Source organism: Nestor notabilis, unplaced genomic scaffold (assembly GCF_000696875.1).
Source record: "Nestor notabilis isolate BGI_N333 unplaced genomic scaffold, ASM69687v1 scaffold6130, whole genome shotgun sequence".
Taxonomy (NCBI): Eukaryota; Metazoa; Chordata; class Aves; order Psittaciformes; family Psittacidae; genus Nestor; species Nestor notabilis.
The window spans coordinates 4,774-26,005 of NW_009912344.1; the positions used below are offsets into that span (position 1 = coordinate 4,774).

General features: G+C 36.9%; 1 protein-coding gene across 1 annotated transcript; it reads left to right on the forward strand.

Moving 5' to 3' along the window:
* Window positions 1-2,762: 2,762 nt before the first annotated feature.
* WDR48 (WD repeat domain 48) lies at window positions 2,763-20,903 on the forward strand (the record flags this gene model as incomplete). The annotated part of the gene is made up of 18 exons (XM_010019036.1): window positions 2,763-2,903; window positions 3,236-3,314; window positions 3,590-3,672; window positions 3,791-3,920; window positions 6,609-6,697; window positions 7,577-7,678; window positions 8,058-8,282; window positions 9,669-9,743; window positions 10,078-10,180; window positions 10,484-10,581; window positions 12,395-12,502; window positions 12,912-13,008; window positions 13,485-13,580; window positions 15,709-15,814; window positions 17,185-17,272; window positions 17,848-17,924; window positions 19,541-19,733; window positions 20,360-20,903. Coding segments are annotated over 18 exons (1,986 nt in total), but the record flags the coding sequence as incomplete, so codon positions are not given.
* Between the last annotated feature and the right edge of the window lie 329 nt (window positions 20,904-21,232).

Sequence of the window (21,232 nt, forward strand, 5' to 3'; positions counted from 1 at the left end):
GTTTGACTAAATTCGTGTTTGGAAGTTACTCAGGGGATAAAGGGCAAAATAAATTTGACCTTTGTTTGAATATTTCAGGTAGTGGGAAACAGTTGTCATCTTCCCCAGTCACATCATTGAACAATGGAAAACCAGTGCTTAGTTGAGCTGACATTCACAGTTTCAAGCTCCTCTACATAAAAAATTTAATGCTTATGCAAATTTCATTATAGAAAGAAGTGAAAATTATTTTACTACTCTAATTTCTATGAGCTTTTTTTACTGCTAATTTCTGTGTTGATAAAAATATTTAGTGATTTATTTTAGCAAGAAATTCATTCATTGCATTTTAAGAAATCATGAAAACTTTAATTCTGTCAAGATTAATGTAGAAATATGACTCAGTTTCCACCATATCAATCATGTATAAAAGGTACCTTATTTACTAGAGTAAGCCACCGTTTGCCTGTTTGCATTTTTAAAGTAGTTATTTATAGCTGTTCTTTACTTGAACTCCCATAAATCAAAAAAAGAAGTAGCATTATCAAGGGCAAAAGGCTCCTTTTTAAAATGCTTGGGTCACTAACATAGTTTGACAGTCTAATTTACCAGTGGAATAAAGAGCTCTATATTATACCTGCAAATACAACAAATATGGGACATAACTGACAGAAGAGGAACAAATCTAAAAATTGAAGATTTGTCAAAAAACATCCTGCTAGCAGGTTGGAGAAGCAAGAAATGAAAGGTGCCTCCTGAACTTAGTCAGGTACTGTATTTCAGGAACAGATTTTTCTCCCTAGTAACTAATATAAAATTTGATCTCCTGATCTTTAGATTTTTAATTCCTTTAATTTCATAGACTCATAGAATTGTTTGTATTAGAAGGGACCTTACCTGCTCACACTTCATATTTTTAGCTGAATATTTTCATTGGCTTTATTCAAAGAATTTGAAAGCAGTGTGAACTTGATGGCCATCCCTTTGCCTTGTGTTTCGTATCGTGTTGAATCTTGGCTTTGTTTGCAATGTTCTTTTACTCAAGTGGTTTGTTTGAGTCTTCTAGCAACATAGACATGATATGATCAAGCCCAGGTGAGGAGTTCCACGTATATCTTGCACTCTGCATCACACACACTGCATCACATTTCAAGTATTTGAAATATTTCAACATAACACTATTATGCAAGGTTGATGGTGTCTTCTGTCAGTAGTGTCTCTGAATATGTGTGTAGGCAGAGACTTGAGCGTAGATAGCAAGAATATTATGGATGAGTCTGGAATGGGTGAGAGAAGCAAAGTGCTGGAAATTAGGACACAATCTGAAACTGGGAGGAAGAACTGTGAGTGGCTAGCAAAGGCTATCAGCAAGAAATGCTTTGAGAGCAGTGGGATGTATCATAATAAATGTAGTAAAGGACATGTGGAATGGTAATGGAGAATATTAAGGCAGAAGGATTCAGGAGGCTCTTAATTTTGATCCTCCAGTGTTGGTCTATGTAGCTGTGGCAGCTGTTACTAAAATGGAGAATAGGACTGGATGTGTACTTTCTAGAAGCATCAGTTCTCTTACTGTGTTGTGCTGGGATGGGATAATTCAGTTGAGGTGTTGCCCACATTCACTAAATGGACAGGTCAGTTCTTGTGGTACAGAATCTGAAATGCTACAAAACATTTCTTTAGTGATAAGGACCACTGAACATTTTGTTTAATTTATTGGTTTTATTTTGCGTAACTGAGACCTGATATGGAAAACATTTTCTTTATACTGATACAATGCAGTTATTGGAGTGAAAAATTGCTTTCAGATCTCTAGCCCAATACTACTTCTTGAAAGCATTTTCAAAACACTGGTACTTATGTATCCAAATGATTCCTGCCATGGGCAGATTGGATTATACCAAGCGTAAAATTTGACCACATTGTTCTGATTATATTTTATAGAATCAGGGAAGAGGCATGGCTGGCAGCTTCCCCTCCCTTTCTCTAAGTGTGAGGGCTTTCCTCATAGTAGTGTATAAATCCTGTGATCAGGAGAGACGCAGCACAGTGTGAATGGAATAGCTCTGAAGAAACTGCAGTGCCTTGTAATTGTGTTTACTGAACAGTAATAATGGAGAGTGCTGTAGCCTTTGTCTCCTAAAATCTCCCTTCAGTGTTTCTGAACAGAACAATGAAATAACCTATACACACAGTACTGTCAAATACAGAATGAAAGAAACTAAAGGAGTAGTTTATCTGAAAGAGCAGTAAATACTTGTGCTTCTTATTATATTAGAAAATAGGTAGTTTTTAAAAAGTGGTTTCAAAACAATAGTGACACCTGAAATAGCTAGAATTTGTATCTGCAGTCTTTCAATGCTTTGTAATCCTTAGTGACCATATCCTTCCCTTCAGAGTCTGGGAAATACTGTCATCCCAGCTATAGAAAATATGAGAACTACTTAGGAAGTGAGACACAAACTCAGCGTGTCTAAGACCACCTAAAATACCTGCACAGAGCTGTGAATTCAACTAAGGATTCTCTGGGTCTAAGCTTGACTTGTAACAATAAAATAATGCTGATGTCTTCTCTATTATTCTCCCCTTTTTTTATTGGGGGTGTGTGTGTTGAATAACTGAGTTGGTGTTCGTAACTCTCAAACTGATAGACTTACTTAATGCTTGTAAAGCTTGTAATATTTTCTATCCGAAAAACTTCAAAAGATTAAATTAGATGTTAAAATTTTGTGGCCAAGTCAATATCTTAATAGCATAATTGAATTTGTGTAAATGTATTTTAGGTCTCCTATGTGATTAGAGATGAAGTGGAGAAGTATAACCGAAATGGGGTAAATGCACTTCAGCTGGATCCAGCATTAAATAGGCTCTTCACAGCGGGCCGAGACTCTATTATAAGGATATGGAGTGTCAATCAGCACAAGGTAAGTCATGAGAGGATTCCTATGTCTAAACCTACTTTTTTCCAAGTTATCAGGCTAGTCAGTTGCCTACAGGTATACATCTGATAATGTTTTTTAACAGCTGCCAATTTGTGTAATAGGAAAATCATTTTGCTATTGCTCGTACTGTGATATCTTACACAGCTATATAGTTCTTTCACAAAAAGATTCTGGAATAGTGACTTCAAGCAACTCGCCATTGGGCAACTTCTGATCAATTTGAAGGTTGAAGAAAATATCACAGCAGGATCTGATAGTCACAGTCTTTTCCATTTGCAGTGAGATTTTATAAACTTCTTTTTCTTAATTTGCAGCAAGACCCATACATAGCATCTATGGAACATCACACAGATTGGGTAAATGATATTGTGCTCTGCTGCAATGGTAAAACATGTAAGTACTTAAATGTTTGAAAACTACAGTATTCAGAAATTGTGTGTAAGAGTATATTATCTGCTGATTTAATTTTTTTCCGTCTTCTTTTAGTATGTAAAATTAATTTGTGATGTTAATTGTAGATTTGATAAATAGTGTAAGCAGGTGTTTTAATGAAAGATTATGTGTATATAAGCGATTCTTTTAATCTTTTTGAAAAGCATATTAGAGTAGTACAAATATGCTTTAATATATAAGCCATTAAAGTTTACTCTTTATTCTTTCCAATTTAGTGATATCTGCTTCTTCAGATACTACTGTTAAAGTGTGGAATGCACATAAGGGGTTTTGCATGTCAACACTAAGGACGCATAAGGTGAAAAACATTATCTTTAAATACTGTGTGTTATCACTGGCAATCTTTTAAATATTAGGATGTAGATTTTAAATGGATAATGTTGTTGATTTGTGTTGTTATATTTACTTTATTGTAGGATTATGTGAAAGCCTTAGCATACGCAAAAGACAAAGAACTGGTAGCATCAGCCGGGCTGGACAGACAGATATTCCTCTGGGATGTAAATACTCTAACAGCACTGACTGCCTCAAATAATACCGTAACAAGTAGGTACCTAGGGAGGGGTGGTGAGCAATGCATTTTACTGAGCAGCATAATCTGAGAGATTGATTTTAAACTATAGATACCCATTTCTTTGTGTACACAAAAAATGTGCAAGAAATTTTAAGGTGGTTTTAGTATATAATCAGTCCATTTGTTGTATTACATAACAGCTGAAAATCTAGAGCAGCCAACAGTCATGCCATGTGGGACAGAGAACAGGTCTCTGAACATTTTCTCCTGACATGCAGTGCGCTGGTATTATCTAAATCTTGAGAGAGCTTTAGCTTGAGATACATTTTGCCTACAGTATGTTTTGTTGCTTGTAGATAGGTTGGAAAAATAGTTCATAGTGGCTGATCTCTTTCATTTTATACTTAGTGTTTGATGCATGCTTAAACAGTAGCAGAGTCTCAGATGTATGCATTGGGAAAGAACATGCCATCTTACATTGCCACACTTGAACTTTCTAAACAAGACTATTTGCTTCCTCATTCATAGGTTAGGAATGTCTCAAAAAAAATCTGCAAAACTAAAATTTGGGATTGGCAGACTTACTTCTAAGAAATTTCAGGAATATGTGATTCTGTAAATAAGAAGCAGGCATATAGTCGTTTTGATGTGTTTTTTTTTAATTTCTGTTTTGGCTAATTCTGAAAGGTGTGTTAATTTTATGGATTTGGTAGTGTCTAAAACCAAAGGTGCATCTGATAGGTTCCACTGTCAGGTTTGCTTTTGTTCTGTTTACAGGACTTTTTAATGCTGGCATGTCTGTGTAGCCTTCAGAAGAGAGATGGTTTCTAGTGAGCTATGTTGCGCTGCAGGATTGTATTGGGATAGAACTAGGTTGCACATAACTGAATTAGATTTACCTTATCTTTCCGAGAATTTTTTTTTTCACTGAAAGTAGAATTATCACCAAATTTAGCTGATAACTGCAAGTTATGCTATCTTCTGGTTGAACAGTGAGTTTTTAAAGGAAGAATGTATTTGTTGGCTCACAGAAAACCTCAGTTGTGGGGAGTGGGGGAGGGAGATTTCATCAACACTGCAACAGTGATACAGAACCTAAATGATTCAAGTGAATCATAAATGGGAGACAGTGAGTTCTGAGGAACTGATGCTTGTTTTGAGCCCAAGATCAAATGGAAGTGGAGACATTACCTGTAGGATGATAGAAATAAATTTGCATTAGTGGAGTTAGAACAGTAATGCTTCATAAGGGAGAGGGAAAGGGAAGCGGGGGAGTTGTTTTTCTTTCTTTGTAGTGCTCCCAACTAATGGTGTTTCTGTTGAGAAGAACATGTTATGTGTCCTTAAAGAAGCTGGTTTTCCTCAGTCCTTTCAGGTATTGATTTTTTCAGAGTGCAGATGAAGATTGTTCTTGTACATTAATGTCCTATCTGATTACAGGGAAGCAATGTACGCAAGCCAACATTAAAAGGAAGCCTATCTTTAAAGAGCCTCTCAGTCAGCATAGCCATAATAATTTAAGTGGAGAGATTTTGCTTTTGAGAGGTAGTCCCTTCCAGAAGAGGGTGGAGTAAAGCTTTGGTTTTGTTATGGCATAAATTGTGCTTCTGTACACTTAAGATTCGCTCTTCCATTCCTAATGTTCAGTTTGTGATAACTCTATACATTCTTTTCATGAATTACTATCATTGTTGAACAGCGTGCTAACCTTTAAGAGTTTTTGGTTCTGCTTTATGCCTTCAACCATCCTCTGGGGACAGTGAAAGATTATCCCTTTATTTTGGCTACAAATAATAGATTACATTTGGATAGCCAGAGCTAGTCGTTAAAAGAGGACCCTGAAGTAAAGCTGCATAATTCTTCCATTCTGACAAAATGTTTATGATACTAAGTCACAAATGCTGTTGTTTGTTAGAAACTTACTTCCATAATATACATAAATCATTATATAAAGGATCACATTTTTGCTGGCAATACAGTTGGTTGCTATTCACAGCTTTTTTGGCATACTGATCATATGGGTTTGAGGCTTATTGAGATGCTGCTCTCTGAGTACATGATTTTCATTGCTGTGTTTGTGCTTTTCCCAGTTGAGGGATTGGTACATTAAGCTGTCCAAAAGTAGATCAGGCTAGATGGCCCCAGAATTCCTCAGCTCTGGTGGTGGTTGTGATGCTAAGGAGTTGCCATATGGTTTTCACAAACGCAGAGGTAGCATCCGTGCTCAAGTAACATATTTCAGCGCTGCAGTGTAATTTCAGTAATGTGTCTCTGCTGAACTAAGAGAAAAGCATTTAATAGCTAATGTAGAATTATACTGCCGCTTGGCTTGGAAGAAAAACAATCTCTGCACTTACCTCCAAATGAGACTTATTATAAGATCACATAGAAGTTTAATTCTCTAATAAAGCAGTTAAGAAGAGCAGCAGTGTGTTGATGGTCCTGGCACTGTATTGTAGTGCCAAAAGGGCACCAGGATTGTAATTACCATAAGTCTGAGGGGTTCCCTTGTTTTTATGCAGCAGTAGAGTAAGAATTGGGATGGGATTTTCAGCAGTATGCTGTCTACAGTGTTTCTTTTTTCTTAAAGCAACTCTGTATATGGGGTAGAGTGACACTATTTCCATGGAATACCCTAAAATATTGGGGTTTGAGTAAATAAGTATGTTTTTCAAATGACAGCATTAAGATTGAATATGTAAAATTTTATTTTGAAATAGCTTCTTCCCTGAGTGGGAATAAAGACTCAATCTACAGCCTTGCAATGAATCAAATGGGAACAGTTATTGTATCAGGGTCCACTGAAAAGGTAAGCAAAAATCTGGTAAGGCTCATTCCACTTCAGTTCAAGGTTTAGTACAAAGAGGCAATTTTACTCATTTCTTCAGTGTCATATCTGTAGGAGCTGTTGTGGTTTTAATAGTGAGGATAGACACTTCTTTTTAAGTGGGAGTGTAAGTGTACGACACAACTATGTACCTCAGTTTGAAGATGAATATATATCCATATAGCTTTAATATACGGAAGAGACAATTAGAGGATCTTGTGTAACCTCCTCTCTACCATTTCACCACAAGAGCTCTGATTGGTGGGCACATGACTCAGATGATTGTAAAAACCGAAGCAGCTGCCAGAGGTAAGAAGGAAGTGGTGCCAGCAATTTTTAAGATCCCTGCAGGAGGTGGGAAATGAAATGAGATGATGGAGTTCAAGTGTCCCCAAGGGACAAACCATCCTCTTTGTTGTAAAGGAAGGTGAAACGCCCTGAAGTTCCTGGCAAGTTGGATTTTTACCTGATCTAACCTTGAGAGAATTTTATTTCTAAGTCAATATAAAAATGAAAATAGGATACACTAGTGAAGCCCCTGTGAGGATTCTCAAAATCCTTTTTTTCCCCACATCACACTATCCTATTTCCAGTCACTTCCATTCTTTAATTTCTTAAGAAGATAGAAAAAGCCAGAACAAACAAAAATAAAATAAAGCAAAGAAAATCACGTCTGATTATTAGCGGTTCATAAGATGTAGTTATGTACCTCTTGTTCTAATGAAGTATGGTTTTGGTGATGGATGTTTCTGTGTTCAGAATAAGTGTCAGTTTATTCAGAAAGGCTTAATTTTTTGTATAGAAAATGCTTTGGTGGGAAGAAGGATATTGATGCCAGTTATCCAATCTCTGTTTATGTAGGTTCTTAGGGTGTGGGATCCGAGAACTTGTGCAAAACTAATGAAACTTAAAGGGCACACAGACAATGTAAAAGCTTTGCTGTTGAACAGAGATGGCACGCAGGTATGTGCTTTAACTTGAGACAAAGGCATTTTACAGAATACAGAAATGTCATTAGTCTTTTTCAATATAATTATTTTATGTCATAGATTACTTATTAAGCTACATTTTGTATTTTACAGATTATTTACAGAATATATGATTAAGGGAGGGAGGCTGGTGGGAGAAAGCTCTGTTGTATTACAGGTCCATCTAGCTATGAAGGGGGTGGTTTATGTAAAATGCCTGGAAATGGTGACTAGAGTTATTAACTGCCAGGCTTTATTTAGTACCGTCTTAATGGAAAAAAATAACCATAAGAATTATGAAAGCTCTTTGTAAAGAAAATTATTTCAGAAGACTTAAATACCCGCTTGATCTAAGTATGGTGGTTGTTGCTCAGTGTCTTTCAGGCAGCTCTGATGGGACTATCCGCCTCTGGTCCCTTGGGCAGCAGAGATGTATAGCCACATATCGAGTCCATGATGAAGGTGTCTGGGCTCTGCAGGTCAATGAAGCCTTCACTCATGTTTATTCAGGAGGAAGAGACAGGAAGATTTATTGTACAGATTTACGAAACCCTGATATCCGTGTCCTTATCTGTGAAGAAAAGGCACCAGTTCTTAAGGTAATTGAGTTTAATTCAGAGAATCACAGAATGGTTGAGGTTGGAAATTACCTCTCAAGGTCATTGGTTCTTCCCCGCTGCTCAAGCAGGGCCACCGAGAGCCGGTCGCCCAGGACCATATCCAGACAGCTTTTGAATATCTCCAAGGATGGAGACTTTGCAGCCTCTCTTGGGCAACCTGTTTCAGGGCTTAGTCACGCTCACAGTATAAAAGTGTAATTGTATTGCATGTTGTTTAATGAAATAGCAGCTTGAGATATGAGCTGGTAGAAGAATGTATATTGGGTAACAAGTGTTTACTACACCACATCTTCAGTATATTGACTTTGTCTCATAAATTACACCTGAAACTTAATAGCTTGAAGAAAATAAATGTCTGGCAGCTACTTAAAATATGCAAATTCATGTATTACTGAAATTGAATATGCTTCAGACATGAAAAGTTGTTTTTACCAGACTAGTACAGTTTTAAGAAACTAAGCTGCCATTGCTGAGGCTTTAGACAAAAGTGGATGTTTCTTAGGAGTGACGTATGTGCACAGGATTGTGTTAGAATATGTTACATGCTCATGGGAACCAGGAGTAAAATTAATTGTGGGTTTTTTGAACACCTAAACATGCAGTTTTCTTAACTGAAGAAAACTGTATTCAGAAGTCTGAGTCTTTTGAAGAGACTCTTTTTTGAATTTTTCCTTTTTTGCTGTCTGTAATTAGACGACATGACCTTGGAACATGCAGGTGTATAGGGAGTGTGCGGTTGAAACAGACAGCAGTGTATAAGCAATCTGTCTTTCCTTATGAGTAGTATGTTCAAATAAAATCCTGGGTATATTATTGTAGTTTTGAAAAAGTCAGAATCTGAGAAATTTCAGTTCAAAATGGAAAACTAAACCTATGGTCAGCTGTACAAAAATCAGAAGGGGTCTGTAATATCCTAGCCACATTGATTGGTTATTATCCAAGAAATGTAACAAATGTACAAAGTTCTGGTTTTTAATTGGAACAGAACTTACTACATTCTCTTTTTAACCATGTGAAGTATTTGAATGCAAAGTAATTCAGAAAATATTGTACTTATCAAACTGTCCATGAGACAAGATTGCATCATGCTAGAAGCAACTTTAGGTACGGCGTGTTTAGACACATTGCATCTACTGTTGTCCTTGTCCAGAATTTATTTGTTGGATATTTGAAACAATTTCTCTGCAATTTCAAAAATTGCAGCTTAGTTATTTGTCATTTAAACTTTATATTTCCTTAGTAAACTGAAAGTAGTGCTGTTTCTGAAATACATCCAAGTATGCGATCAGGTCTACGCAGAGCAAATATTAATTGAACAAAGGAAAATTAAGCATGTCTGAAAGTATCTGTGGTTTCATTATTTAGATGGAACTTGATAGATCAGCTGATCCTCCTCCAGCACTTTGGGTTGCAACAACTAAATCCTCTGTGAATAAATGGGTAAGTGATACAGTTTACACCCTGTGAATTCAATTAGGTAGTCATGGGATTTGCAGTCTTGGTTTGGGAACTGTTGCATGCAATTTCACTGTGCCTTGCTATGGTCTTTAAGCTTTCTTTTAAAAAATCATGAAATGTGACTTCTGAAATTGATCAAAAGACATTAAACTTTTAATTACTTCCTTTGCTACCTATTTATGCTGCTTTTAGAAATAAATGATCTTGCTCAGAGCTGGACGGTTAATATCTAAATGGCAGTGTGCATGGGCAATTGTCACAGATAAAAGCGAAGTTTATAGATTATTATGAATGTGTCATTATTTTGTTTCTTTAGACTTTGAAGGGAATTCATAATTTTAGAGCATCTGGAGATTATGATAATGATTGTACCAATCCCATACCACCCCTGTGTACACAGCCTGACCAAGTTATAAAAGGTAAACAGCGGTTTTCCAGAGTACCTTACAATATCTGTTATCATTAGCAGAACTAGTAGATCTTTAAGATGGGGTTAAGTTTTTAGGTACTCGATACTATGATTTCAACCAAAACAAAGACAATGTGGTTATCGTTGATCTAGTGTTAGTTACAGTTAAAATAGTGTTTAAACTTTGGTGATGCCCAGATCTTACATAAAATAGTGAGACCAAAGAACAATCACACATGGTGTGTTATACATCTTAATTTAATGTTATTTAAAAAAATCACTGTATTGACCTTAATTCTTGTTTGTTTGCTAGGAGGTGCTAGTATTATTCAGTGCCACATTCTTAACGACAAGAGACACATATTAACCAAAGACACAAATAATAATGTGGCATACTGGGATGTCTTGAAGGTAAGTATATAATTTTGGATTAAGTGTCTACTGCTGGATGATTAATTATTTTATACCTTTTTTATATACATTTTTTTGTGCATGTGTGAGATTCCTATGATAGACAGTCATCTTTCTGTCCCAAGACATAACAATGCAGATTGCTTTTTAAAAGGGGATGGGGCATTTCTGAGCTTTCTGCATCTTTGCCTGATTTGAGGCTGACATTCAGTGAAGTACTGATGTTTTCCTTCACCTAAAATTGACCTTGAATTCTATCCCCGAAAACAGTGGTGTTTGTTTTGATCAGGGTGTGTTTCAAAGAGGGCTCATAGAGGCCCATGGGCATGTCTGCCCAGTGCAGTATGGCAGAGCATAAGAAGGCTTAGCCTGCAAAAGGGAAACCTGTGCTTCAGGTCCTCCTACAAACCCACAGATCCCAAGTGACTGTGCTGACTAGTAGTCTGGATTGTTCTGGGAGTGTGAACTCACTGCGTTCCTTGTTAGTTGGCAGGATAGCAGGCAGGAAGGCAAGACTGACTGGAAGGAAGGTGAGCAGGAGGAGGCATGGCTCCCGCCTGGTGAGAAGAGAGAGACTTGGTGTGGCATTTAGTTATCTTGCTTTACCCAATGATTGGTCAGAGGAGAGGGAAAAGCATGCAGAGAAAGCACTGGCATCCCAGATGAGTGAGATGGCCAGCAATTTCTTCTCTTGAAAAATCCTGTTTGAAATTCTAAATATTTTTTTGATCTTTAACTATGCAGTTCTCCAGCCAAGATTCAGTAAGATGAAGTAAAGCATGCTCAGCCAACTTACCGAGTTGCTGACTGAGGTGGGAAAGAAGGGAATTAAGTTGGAGAATGTAGATTTGTGCTAGAAATTATCTGTATTACTTTTGTGAAAAAGTGAATAGCTTTTCTTTTGGTTTACAGTTATATTACAGTTATATATTTAAGTACAGTGTTAGATCTTGGGACTGAAATTAAATGCTAATGTTAATCGGTACCTTCATTCAATTCTTTCTTGTTAGTAAGGCTTTCAGAGACATCTCTTAGACATGTTTAAATACATATTCACTTTTATAGATGGGGTTAGTCACCAGGTCAAAGTGTTACCTTATGTGTAGGATCACTGCACTCTAAAGCTGAATCTCTTTATTGAGGATGCTGGAAGAAAAGTGGGACCCTTTCTTACTGTAGCTACACCCTTCAGTCTTTCCTTCCTGTAACTTTTCCTGGATTTTGAAGAAGTAAGTCTTGCAAGGTTACAATCCTTGAAGTTTGCTTAAAGCACATGTTTTCAGGATGACTTTGAAAGTGGATTACAAGAATTTGGATATTAACAAGCTTGCTTAAGGAACTTTAAAAATAGAAGTACAAAATAAAACAGATGGATAAACTAAAGCAGGTAAAAAGTCTGCAGATTTACTCACTGCTGGTCCCATTGCAGCAGTTGAGCTGAATATGTTGCTGGATTTGCAACAAATAATGGTCTTTGAGAGAGAGTTGTACTGAAATATTGATACTAAGGAGAATGATGGGGATTGCTAGAAGACAGCTACTCAGTGATAGGGAAAATGTTATTTATTAATGTGAGTAATACCTCTCCACTGTCTTGATGCCACTGCCTCAGAAAGAAATGATAAAAAAGTAGAAATTACTGCATAAACTACTGCTGAATTTTTTGAGAAAAGTTCGAACCTTTCACTCGTGTTGCTGAACTACAGTACTCGTGGAGAAATCAGAACTGCCTATGAAAGTCAAGTAAAAGATTTGAGGTGTTGTGACTCAATACTCAGAATTTTAACACTTGTATATTTCTTTTGTTGTACAGGCATGTAAAGTTGAAGACCTTGGGAAGGTAGATTTTGAAGAAGAAATTAAGAAGAGATTTAAAATGGTGTATGTGCCAAACTGGTTCTCAGTAGACTTGAAAACTGGGGTGAGTTACAACTCTGAAATCTGTTGTCCTAATGTCGTATTTCATATATTCTTATAATGCTGTTTGTTCACAAATGTTTCATTGTGTTATAAGTTTTGAAGAACAATCATCATTTATCTGATGATTTAAATTTACTTTGAAGCAAACCAGCAAATTTTACTTTAGTTCTTAATAAACTGAATAACAGATTTTATTTTTTTTTTTAATTTTTGTTTTCCTCATGGTGTGGTCAGTTTAAATCCACCAATACCTATTATGAATTAATACAGTTTGGTAAACAAAGTGTGCTGTCATGCACACAGAAATTCTTTGTTTTGTATTCCCAGCTCAGTAATGAACAAAATAAATTTATAGACTTGTTTAATACAAAACAACTATTGCATTCCTCTTCCTGGTGGTCTCCCAACAGATGCTGACAATTACTTTGGATGAAAGTGACTGCTTTGCAGCCTGGGTTTCAGCAAAGGATGCTGGATTTAGCAGTCCAGATGGTTCTGATCCAAAATGTAAGTTTCAATTAATATTAGTGTTTTGAGACAAAGAAAGCAGAATAGATTCCAGCATTTATGCTTCAAAGTATTCCAGTGCCACATACACCAGTAGCTGCATTCTGCAGAGGAATTCTCCATGAGAATGTTTGGTTTTTTTGGAAAATTTTCGGTCATGTTCAAGTTTTCTATTTAACTTAGTTTTAAACCTTCTGGAAGCAAAAAAGTGATATTCCTCAACTTGGAACTATTGCCTAATCTAGAGAATATTACAGCAAGTGAGTGATCCAACAGTAGTGATTCTAAAATGAGCTTTTTCTGGAAGGTTAGAATGTATGGCTCTGAGATTTTCTGTGCCCATAAATAATAAATAGTTTGTTTTAGTAACAGAGCTACTCAAACTTTTGGGAAAGTTTTAATCTGCAGATCAGATGTAGAATATTATGCCACTGGTTTTTACATAACTGAAATTCTACCTCACTGTGTCTTGACAGTAAACCTCGGAGGGCTTCTGCTACAAGCACTTCTTGAATATTGGCCTAGAACACATATCAATCCAATGGATGAAGAAGAAAATGAAATAAATCATGGTTAGTATTCTAATTTTTTCCTTTTTTATGATTTGTTTATACATTTGGTTTATATTTCTATGTCTTTAACAGATGCAACTTGATTTGGTGTCTTATACTTGTGTCTGCTTTATAGAGTAACATTTTTTTTAAATCCTTTTGAATTTGCTTTACATCAAAATTTGCTGAAGTAGCTTTCTCCTTCTGAAAGTATCAGCAAAAATCTTAAGAACTCTAGTCCATGAAAAACAGGTGAACAGATGATTCTGAAGTTACAGAAATGTGATGCCTTGATGAAAAACACTTACTGGCTTGACTTCGGAAAGAAACAGTCTAGATAATGACAGCAGAGAGTAGTAGTTCAGTTATTCAATGTTAGCCACTGTTTGACATAATTCCAATTTGCTTTGAGGTATTATGAACAATATAAAATAAAAGGAATATTTATTGGAAAAATATATTCAATGGGTATTAGAATAATACATGGGGTAGGTCTGTACAAAACCACTTTTGACTGGTGTAATAATGCTAAATCTAATCCTGCATGAGATAAAGCACAGCTGTGTAAAATGTAAGACAGTGGCTGAGCTTCGCAGAATAAAAGAGACTGTGTAACTCCTAAGTTTGAAATCAATTCGAGCCAGATCAGAGTTGACTAAAAAGTCTTGGTTTTGGTGATTAAAAAATTACTTTCTACAGGTAAGGCAATTAGAAAACTGTAAGTTCAATAATACCTTGCCATTTTGTGGCAAAGATTGTGCCCAGAGTTAGCTGCTTTCTTCTTTCCAAAAGGACCTCTGGCGGGTTACAGCACTTGGCAGGCTTTTCAGGACAAAGTTGCCGATTCTTACAGTTCTGTGTATTGGCACTCTACATCTTGAGAGCCAGGCAGTGTATAAGAAGTGTAAGTCACAGGAGTTTGCATTGTTGGAACACTGGTGCTGCATTACTTATTTCTGTGGATAGCTGTGCATTAGCTGAATGTTTAGAACATTCACTACAGAATCAGTCTTCATTTTCTTTTTCAAAAGGAACAATTAAGAAACTGACACTGAACAGTGACTTAACACTGCTGGACACTGAAATTTGTGTAAAGACAAGAACTTAAATATACATGTGTGTGTATATATACATATATATATGCAGTATTTATCCTTGATTGTTAACAGAAGTGTAATGAAGAAATCTTTCAAACTTACAGGATTTTTCACTTACTCTAACTTCAGTATCATGTTCATCCCTTGTAATAGAGAAAAGATTTTCTGTTTTGGTTTCTTTACTTGGTACTGTTTTGACCTTTCTTTTGCTTACATGTGTTGGTGGTCAAAAAGCTAAAGATTTACTCATCTCGTGAAACTATGCCATTTAAATTTTTTATGTTGCTTGAATTCAGCATTGTGTTAAAATACAGTAATTACATGCTGCAGTGTAATTGAGATGATCTTTCTCAAGTGAAAGGAAGACATCTAAATACTTCTATCTTGTGTTTCAAGATATCTGTCTGACTAGAAGCTGCCCTGTTAAAGAGGTGCATAAATAATGCTGATTTTTCTTTAATCTTATCCTATCCATCTGATGTCAAATAAGGTTCTTCAGTGTTTGAAGACCACACTGCTATGATTAGCTAAAAATGAATTTAAAGTGTGATAACTTAAAGGAAACAGTAGTCTGAGCTTTACTACTAGTACACTATTGACATATTGCAAATCCAGGTGCTAGAGCAAAACTAATATCCTTCAGAGTTTTGTACGGTCAGTGTGAAGGAGGGAAATAGTCATGTCTCGATGGCATTTCTTTAATTGATTTCTAGTATAAGTGTTGTTCAGTTTGACAAATCCTCAGAATCCTATTAAGGAACTGGAGAAAACTAGTAATCCAGTTGTGGATTGTGAGCTCTATTTCCCTTTTCTCAAAGGCTTTTGAAATATGCCTCCGCAAACTGATACTGATCTAGTTACTCTCTACTGTTCCTTTTTCATATACTTGCTGTGTGTTAGAAGTGGGTATTTTCTTGGGGTTTATGAAACGTATGGTTTTGTTAATTTATGAAAAACATTAGCTGTAGGTGGAAAAGACAGGTTTTGGTATATGTATACCCAATTTAAAGGCCTAACGCAGTCTTACTGCTGTGTATATTTTTTTCCAACAGTGAATGGTGAGCAGGAGAACAGAGTCCAGAAAGGAAACGGATACTTTCAAGTGCCACCACATACACCAGTTATTTTTGGTGAGGCTGGAGGACGCACTTTGTTCAGGTATAAAAACTCACGAATGAAAATTCACTGGCTAAATGAAACTTCCTTTGTGTAAGCAGAAATGTTATCAAAATGTAATACTTGCATCTGTTCTGTACATTCAAGACATGCCCTTGGCAGGCAAAACAAGCAGCTGTTAATGATAATTTTGCATCATCCAACTGAATACGTGAGTTCGAACATCAGCAAGGTGTAGGGTTGTACAATGGTAAGAGCTGTATATTGTTCTTAGTCGTATGTCAAAGCTTTGAGATCTTTTTGAGTGCCCTCTTCCTGCGAACTGACTGTATGAACTTTGTTCTAGAATTAAATTGTGTCACTTTAGATTTTGTAGAACTTCTTTTATGGGCCTGTTGGTCTTTGAGCATTAATGACTCAGACAGGAGAATCCTGCTTACTGGAGAGTTGGTTTCTGCTCCCCAAATTATAGCTTTAGACCCAGAGCTCAGGATCTGTCTTTTCATTCTATGTTGAAAACCCTGACTGTGATATAAGATACATCAGAGACAGTTTGATAATGCTGCAGAACAAATGCCAAGCGCCCATGTAGTGTGAAGCATTTTGTGTTTACTGATATAGTGGATTTTAAATTTTTCGGGTAGGGGTTGTTTGATTTGTTATTTTTGTTTCTCAGGCTGAATAGGCCCAAACACTCTTAACTTTCAGTCCATGCACTGATCAGTAAAACAGATTAACCTTTTGCAGCATCAATGTATTTATTTACATTGTAGCTGGGGCTTAATATTTGCATCCATTCTGTATCAGTTGATCTTAAGTCTTCTGTGGCTTGCTGTCAAGAGAACACTGAAAAGACACTATTGGAGGGAGAAGCCACGCTTATTGGATCTAAAAGGTGGCTTGCAGGACTCTGACAAAATACCTAATTTGGGATTTATACAGTTACAAGTGGCTTTGTTTCACCACTGCATGCGTGCATTTCTTAAAATTTTGGTGAGGGCTTAGGAGACACTTTACATGCAAAGCTCATTTTTCCCAAACAGAAAAGAATTGCTTTATGCCATATGCCTTTCCCCTTCTCCTGGCAGATTTTGACTTCAGTGCACAAACATATGCAATCCACGAGCAAAATAGTGTTGTAATCTTTTTAGATTTCTCTGTGCTGTAGCTTATAGTCTCCTGAAATGCTTCTCCATGTTTCTGCTCCAGGGGTGTCTTCTGCCTGCACCTGCTTTTTCTGGTCTTTACAGACAATATGTGATCACTTCCTCAATAAATTTGGTGATGTGAAGGGGTAACTAACCAAGTTCAAGCTCCCTGCCCATTAAAAGGGCGGGTCTTCTCCTGAAGGCTTTTTAATGCACATTACAATAATTGTTTTTATTCACAAAGGTTATTTCTTTGTGATTTAGGTTATTATGTCGGGATTCAGGGGGTGAAACTGAATCTATGCTTCTTAATGAAACCGTGCCACAATGGGTAATTGACATCACTGTGGATGTAAGTATCTTGCATGGATTTTACTTTTTTGTTGGGTTATTTGTGTATTTTTTTAAGGTAAACATTCTTTTATTTTTTTTTTAACTGTACAGGACCTGAAATGTCATTTTAAGTTTGCTCTGTTTGTATTTAAAATTAAGTGGTCTCAAGGTCTGTATTCAAGACCCGTTGAGATTCATTACTTTTGGTGTGTCCAGTTACGGTATTTTTGCTTGTTTTCTTCTGAGAAAATCTTGGAATTCAAAGCACTGTGCATAATTGGTATCGTTTTCAAGTGTGGAGCCCTGGAACAGACAATACTCTTCATATAGCTGCAGTCTTTTGATACTATCTAATTTCCTTTGAAATAGATGAAAATTTATATTCAAAAGCTAGATGATAAGTGCATCATGTAAATTGAAGCATCTCAGGAGTATGAGTAATTTGGCAGTCGGCTGTGGTGGTTATGTTGATTAAGAATCTCTCTTGGGTTTGGATAATTAGGAGCTGAATATACTTCACATACCAGCTGGTGGAAATAGGAGCTGGTTACAGTTCATCCTAAACTAACACTTCTCAAATTTGTTTCCTTCTAGAAAAATATGCCGAAATTCAATAAGATTCCTTTCTACCTCCAACCTCATTCATCGTCAGGGGCAAAAACTCTGAAAAAGTAAGTAATGCATACTTGGCTCTCAAAACTGCAGAAAGAGAATTGCAAGCTCAAAAAAAACCCAACAAAAAGCCGGTTTGCCAGAGAATTCTGTTGTGCTTTGATGAATGTGTAGAAGTTTCTAGTCATTTAAGCATCATCACTCCAAAGCATTTAATTATATCAAATATTTGAAAGAACTGGAGGTTTCTTTTAGGTTCCATGGGTTGCTTACGTTGCTTAAGTTACGCTAAGAAATGTCCAAGAACTAACTGCTGAAATTAGACTTTCTGTCTCTTGTGGTATTTAATCAGAAAACAAATGAACTTAAAGATTGTTATACTGTTCAGGACCACAGTTTTATGTTTCGTATTGCTAACAGTGATAAATAATAGCTTTTTAAAAGGAAAAGGTACCAAATCTGACAATACGGGAATGCAGGACAGTGCTTGTCACATTAGCTGTAACTGGGAGTTCTGTGGGTTAGAAATCAGTGCAGATACTCCGCTATGAAATCAATGTCACAGGCAGTATGCCTACCACCATTTATATACAGCAATTTTTGGTATTTTCCACAAATGCCTAGTTCCTCTTTTGAGTCCTGTTGAATTCTTCTTATCAGAGGCAATTTGTGAATGAGGAGCTTCCTTGGCTTTTTGTGTACATTGTGGTAAAACTGCTGCTGCATATTACTTTAGAATGCCTTTCTGTTAATGTAGTAGGGGGAACAGCATAACCTTCTTATTCCGTATCCTTTGTCCTTCTATGACTAATTCCCTTTCTTATTGAAAGAATAAGGATTGTGTACAATGCTCTTCATCTAAGCTTTGATTTTAATTTGGTCTTTTGAGTATCTTCATAGAATCATAGAATGGTTTGGGTTGGAAGGGACCTTAAAGCTCATCTGGGTTCAAACCGCTGCCATGGGCAGGGACACCTTCCACTTGAGCAGCTTGCTCCAAGCCCCGTCCTTGAACACTGCCAGGGATGGGGCAGCCACAGCTGCTCTGGGCAACCTGTGCCAGTGTCTCATCACCCTCACAGGAAAGAATTCTTCCTAATAGCTTCCTAATAGCTAATTCTTCCTAAAACATTCCTAAAAAATTCTTCCTAATAGCTAATCTGAATTTACACTCTGTCAGTTTAAAGCCATTCCCCCTTGTCCAGTCACTACAGGCCCTTGTCAAAATCCCCTCTCCAGATTTTTTATAGGCCCCTTTAGTCTCTGGAAGGTGCTGTAAGGTCTCCCTGGAGCCTTCTCTTCTCCAGGGAGAACAAGCCCAGCTCTCTCAGCCTGTCTCCATAGGAGAGGTGCTCCAGCCCTTGGAGCATCTTCGTGGTCTCCTCTGGACTCACTCCAGTAAGTCCATGTCCTCCTACTGCTGGGGGCCCCAGAGCTGAATGCAGTACTCCAGTGTGGTCTCATTTTTCTGAGTTCCTTCTGCGGTGTGAATCTTTGGATAGATAGCTGTTATGATCATGGTGTTCTCCGTGATCCTGATAATTTAATAGTAAACTTCTAATCTAAAAAGTGCTATCTGTCTACTTGAATAGTTTGCTACAGATTAAGGTATTTGAAGATCAGAAATAGAGGTTCTTAAATTTTTTTCCTTCCAAACTTTGTTTACCTTATATAGAGACCGACTGTCAGCAAGTGATATGCTTCAGGTGAGAAAGGTGATGGAACACGTGTATGAGAAAATTATAAACTTGGATAATGAGTCTCAGACAACTAGCTCTTCCAATAATGAAAAAGCAGGAGAACAAGAAAAAGAGGAGGACATTGCTGTGCTAGCAGAGGAGAAGATTGAGCTTTTATGCCAGGACCAGGTATGTTCCTTGGGTGGTTTAACCTGTGAGCAAACCCAGTGTCCAGCAGTGAATCGGTTGTGAATTTCTGAATACAGAGCTTGAAATATGCTTTAGATTATCTGTTACCTTTAAAACTAAGTACATTTTTTTGACGTCATGTTAACTTACTGCTGACACAAGTTCAGATGGGTGCAGATAGCCAGACCGAAGAATTTATATAGCATCATTGTTTAACTTGGTCTGACTAGTAGCCTTTACAGGATTACTTGCTCATACTCAACAAATGGACTTAATACAATTCCATAGAGTTCCATTTCTAGCGTTCTTGGAATGTTTTGAATTCTACATTACTAGCGGAGTTTAAAATGTGTCCAAAATAATGAGTTTTCTAGAAAGTGTCATAATTGCATGAAGATTTAATACTGAGAAGGTGGTTGTAATATGAAATTGTATGTTACATTACTAAAACCTTTCAGTAATCAGTAGCAGGTTTACTTGCTAGTTGAAAAACCTGAGCCTTTGCATGGTTCATCTTAGCCGCCAGTCCACCCGCAGGTTTGGTTTGCCCAACCAGGGTGTTTTACCATTGAATTTCTGACAATTTCGTAGGTTTGTGGAATAAAAGATGGATTTTTACCATTTAGGTTTTGGATCCGAATATGGACCTTCGAACTGTAAAGCACTTCATTTGGAAGAGTGGTGGTGATCTGACGCTTCATTATCGCCAGAAGTCAACGTGAGGGGAGCAGTGGTCCCAAGTGGTTGCTCACGTACTTGACCATACTGTACTGGTTCCAAGAGTAGTACTATAGAAGCCCACTGAACCCCTAAGGTAGATGAGACTTCCAATGACTCAGTATGGACGGAAAGTATACATTTAATTGATGTGACTAATAGATCTGTAATATAGAGGAAAAAAAATCTATATGACTTAACTAAAGTCTGTCCTAGTCTCAGCCAATGAGATGGGAAATCCCCGAGTGGTTCGTGTTGTGTGAGGTGTACAGAGAATGGATGATAATCCAGTGCAGACTCTTGCTTCCTCCTTTTTGCTTTTGTTTCTTTTCCAGAACATAATATCCTCATCTGCTCATGCTTGATATGAAACCATTTTGGCCATGTTAGTCACTGTGTTCACACTATAATTCGAAAGTGCACACAAAGTGTTTTTAGTACATTCCAGTCATAATATTCCTACATTGATTTCTCACAGGTTACTCAAACATTTCTGCCACTTAAAGAAATTTGGAAAAGAAAAACAAAAGAAACAGGTATTGCATACTTGAAAGGGTCGGCCCATTTAATTACAAGTGAAGGGTTAACATGAGAATTGTTTTAATACTGCAGTGGAGTTGTTGCTTTGAGAGCTGTTGACGTGCAGAATAAGAACACTAGATAAATGTTGTAGCAGGGTCAGTCCAGTGATGCTGTGCATCAGAATAGAGTGAACATGTTTTGCAGCAACTTCGAGATTTCCTTTTTAAATATATAAGTACTTCCTGCACTGTGTCCTAGGT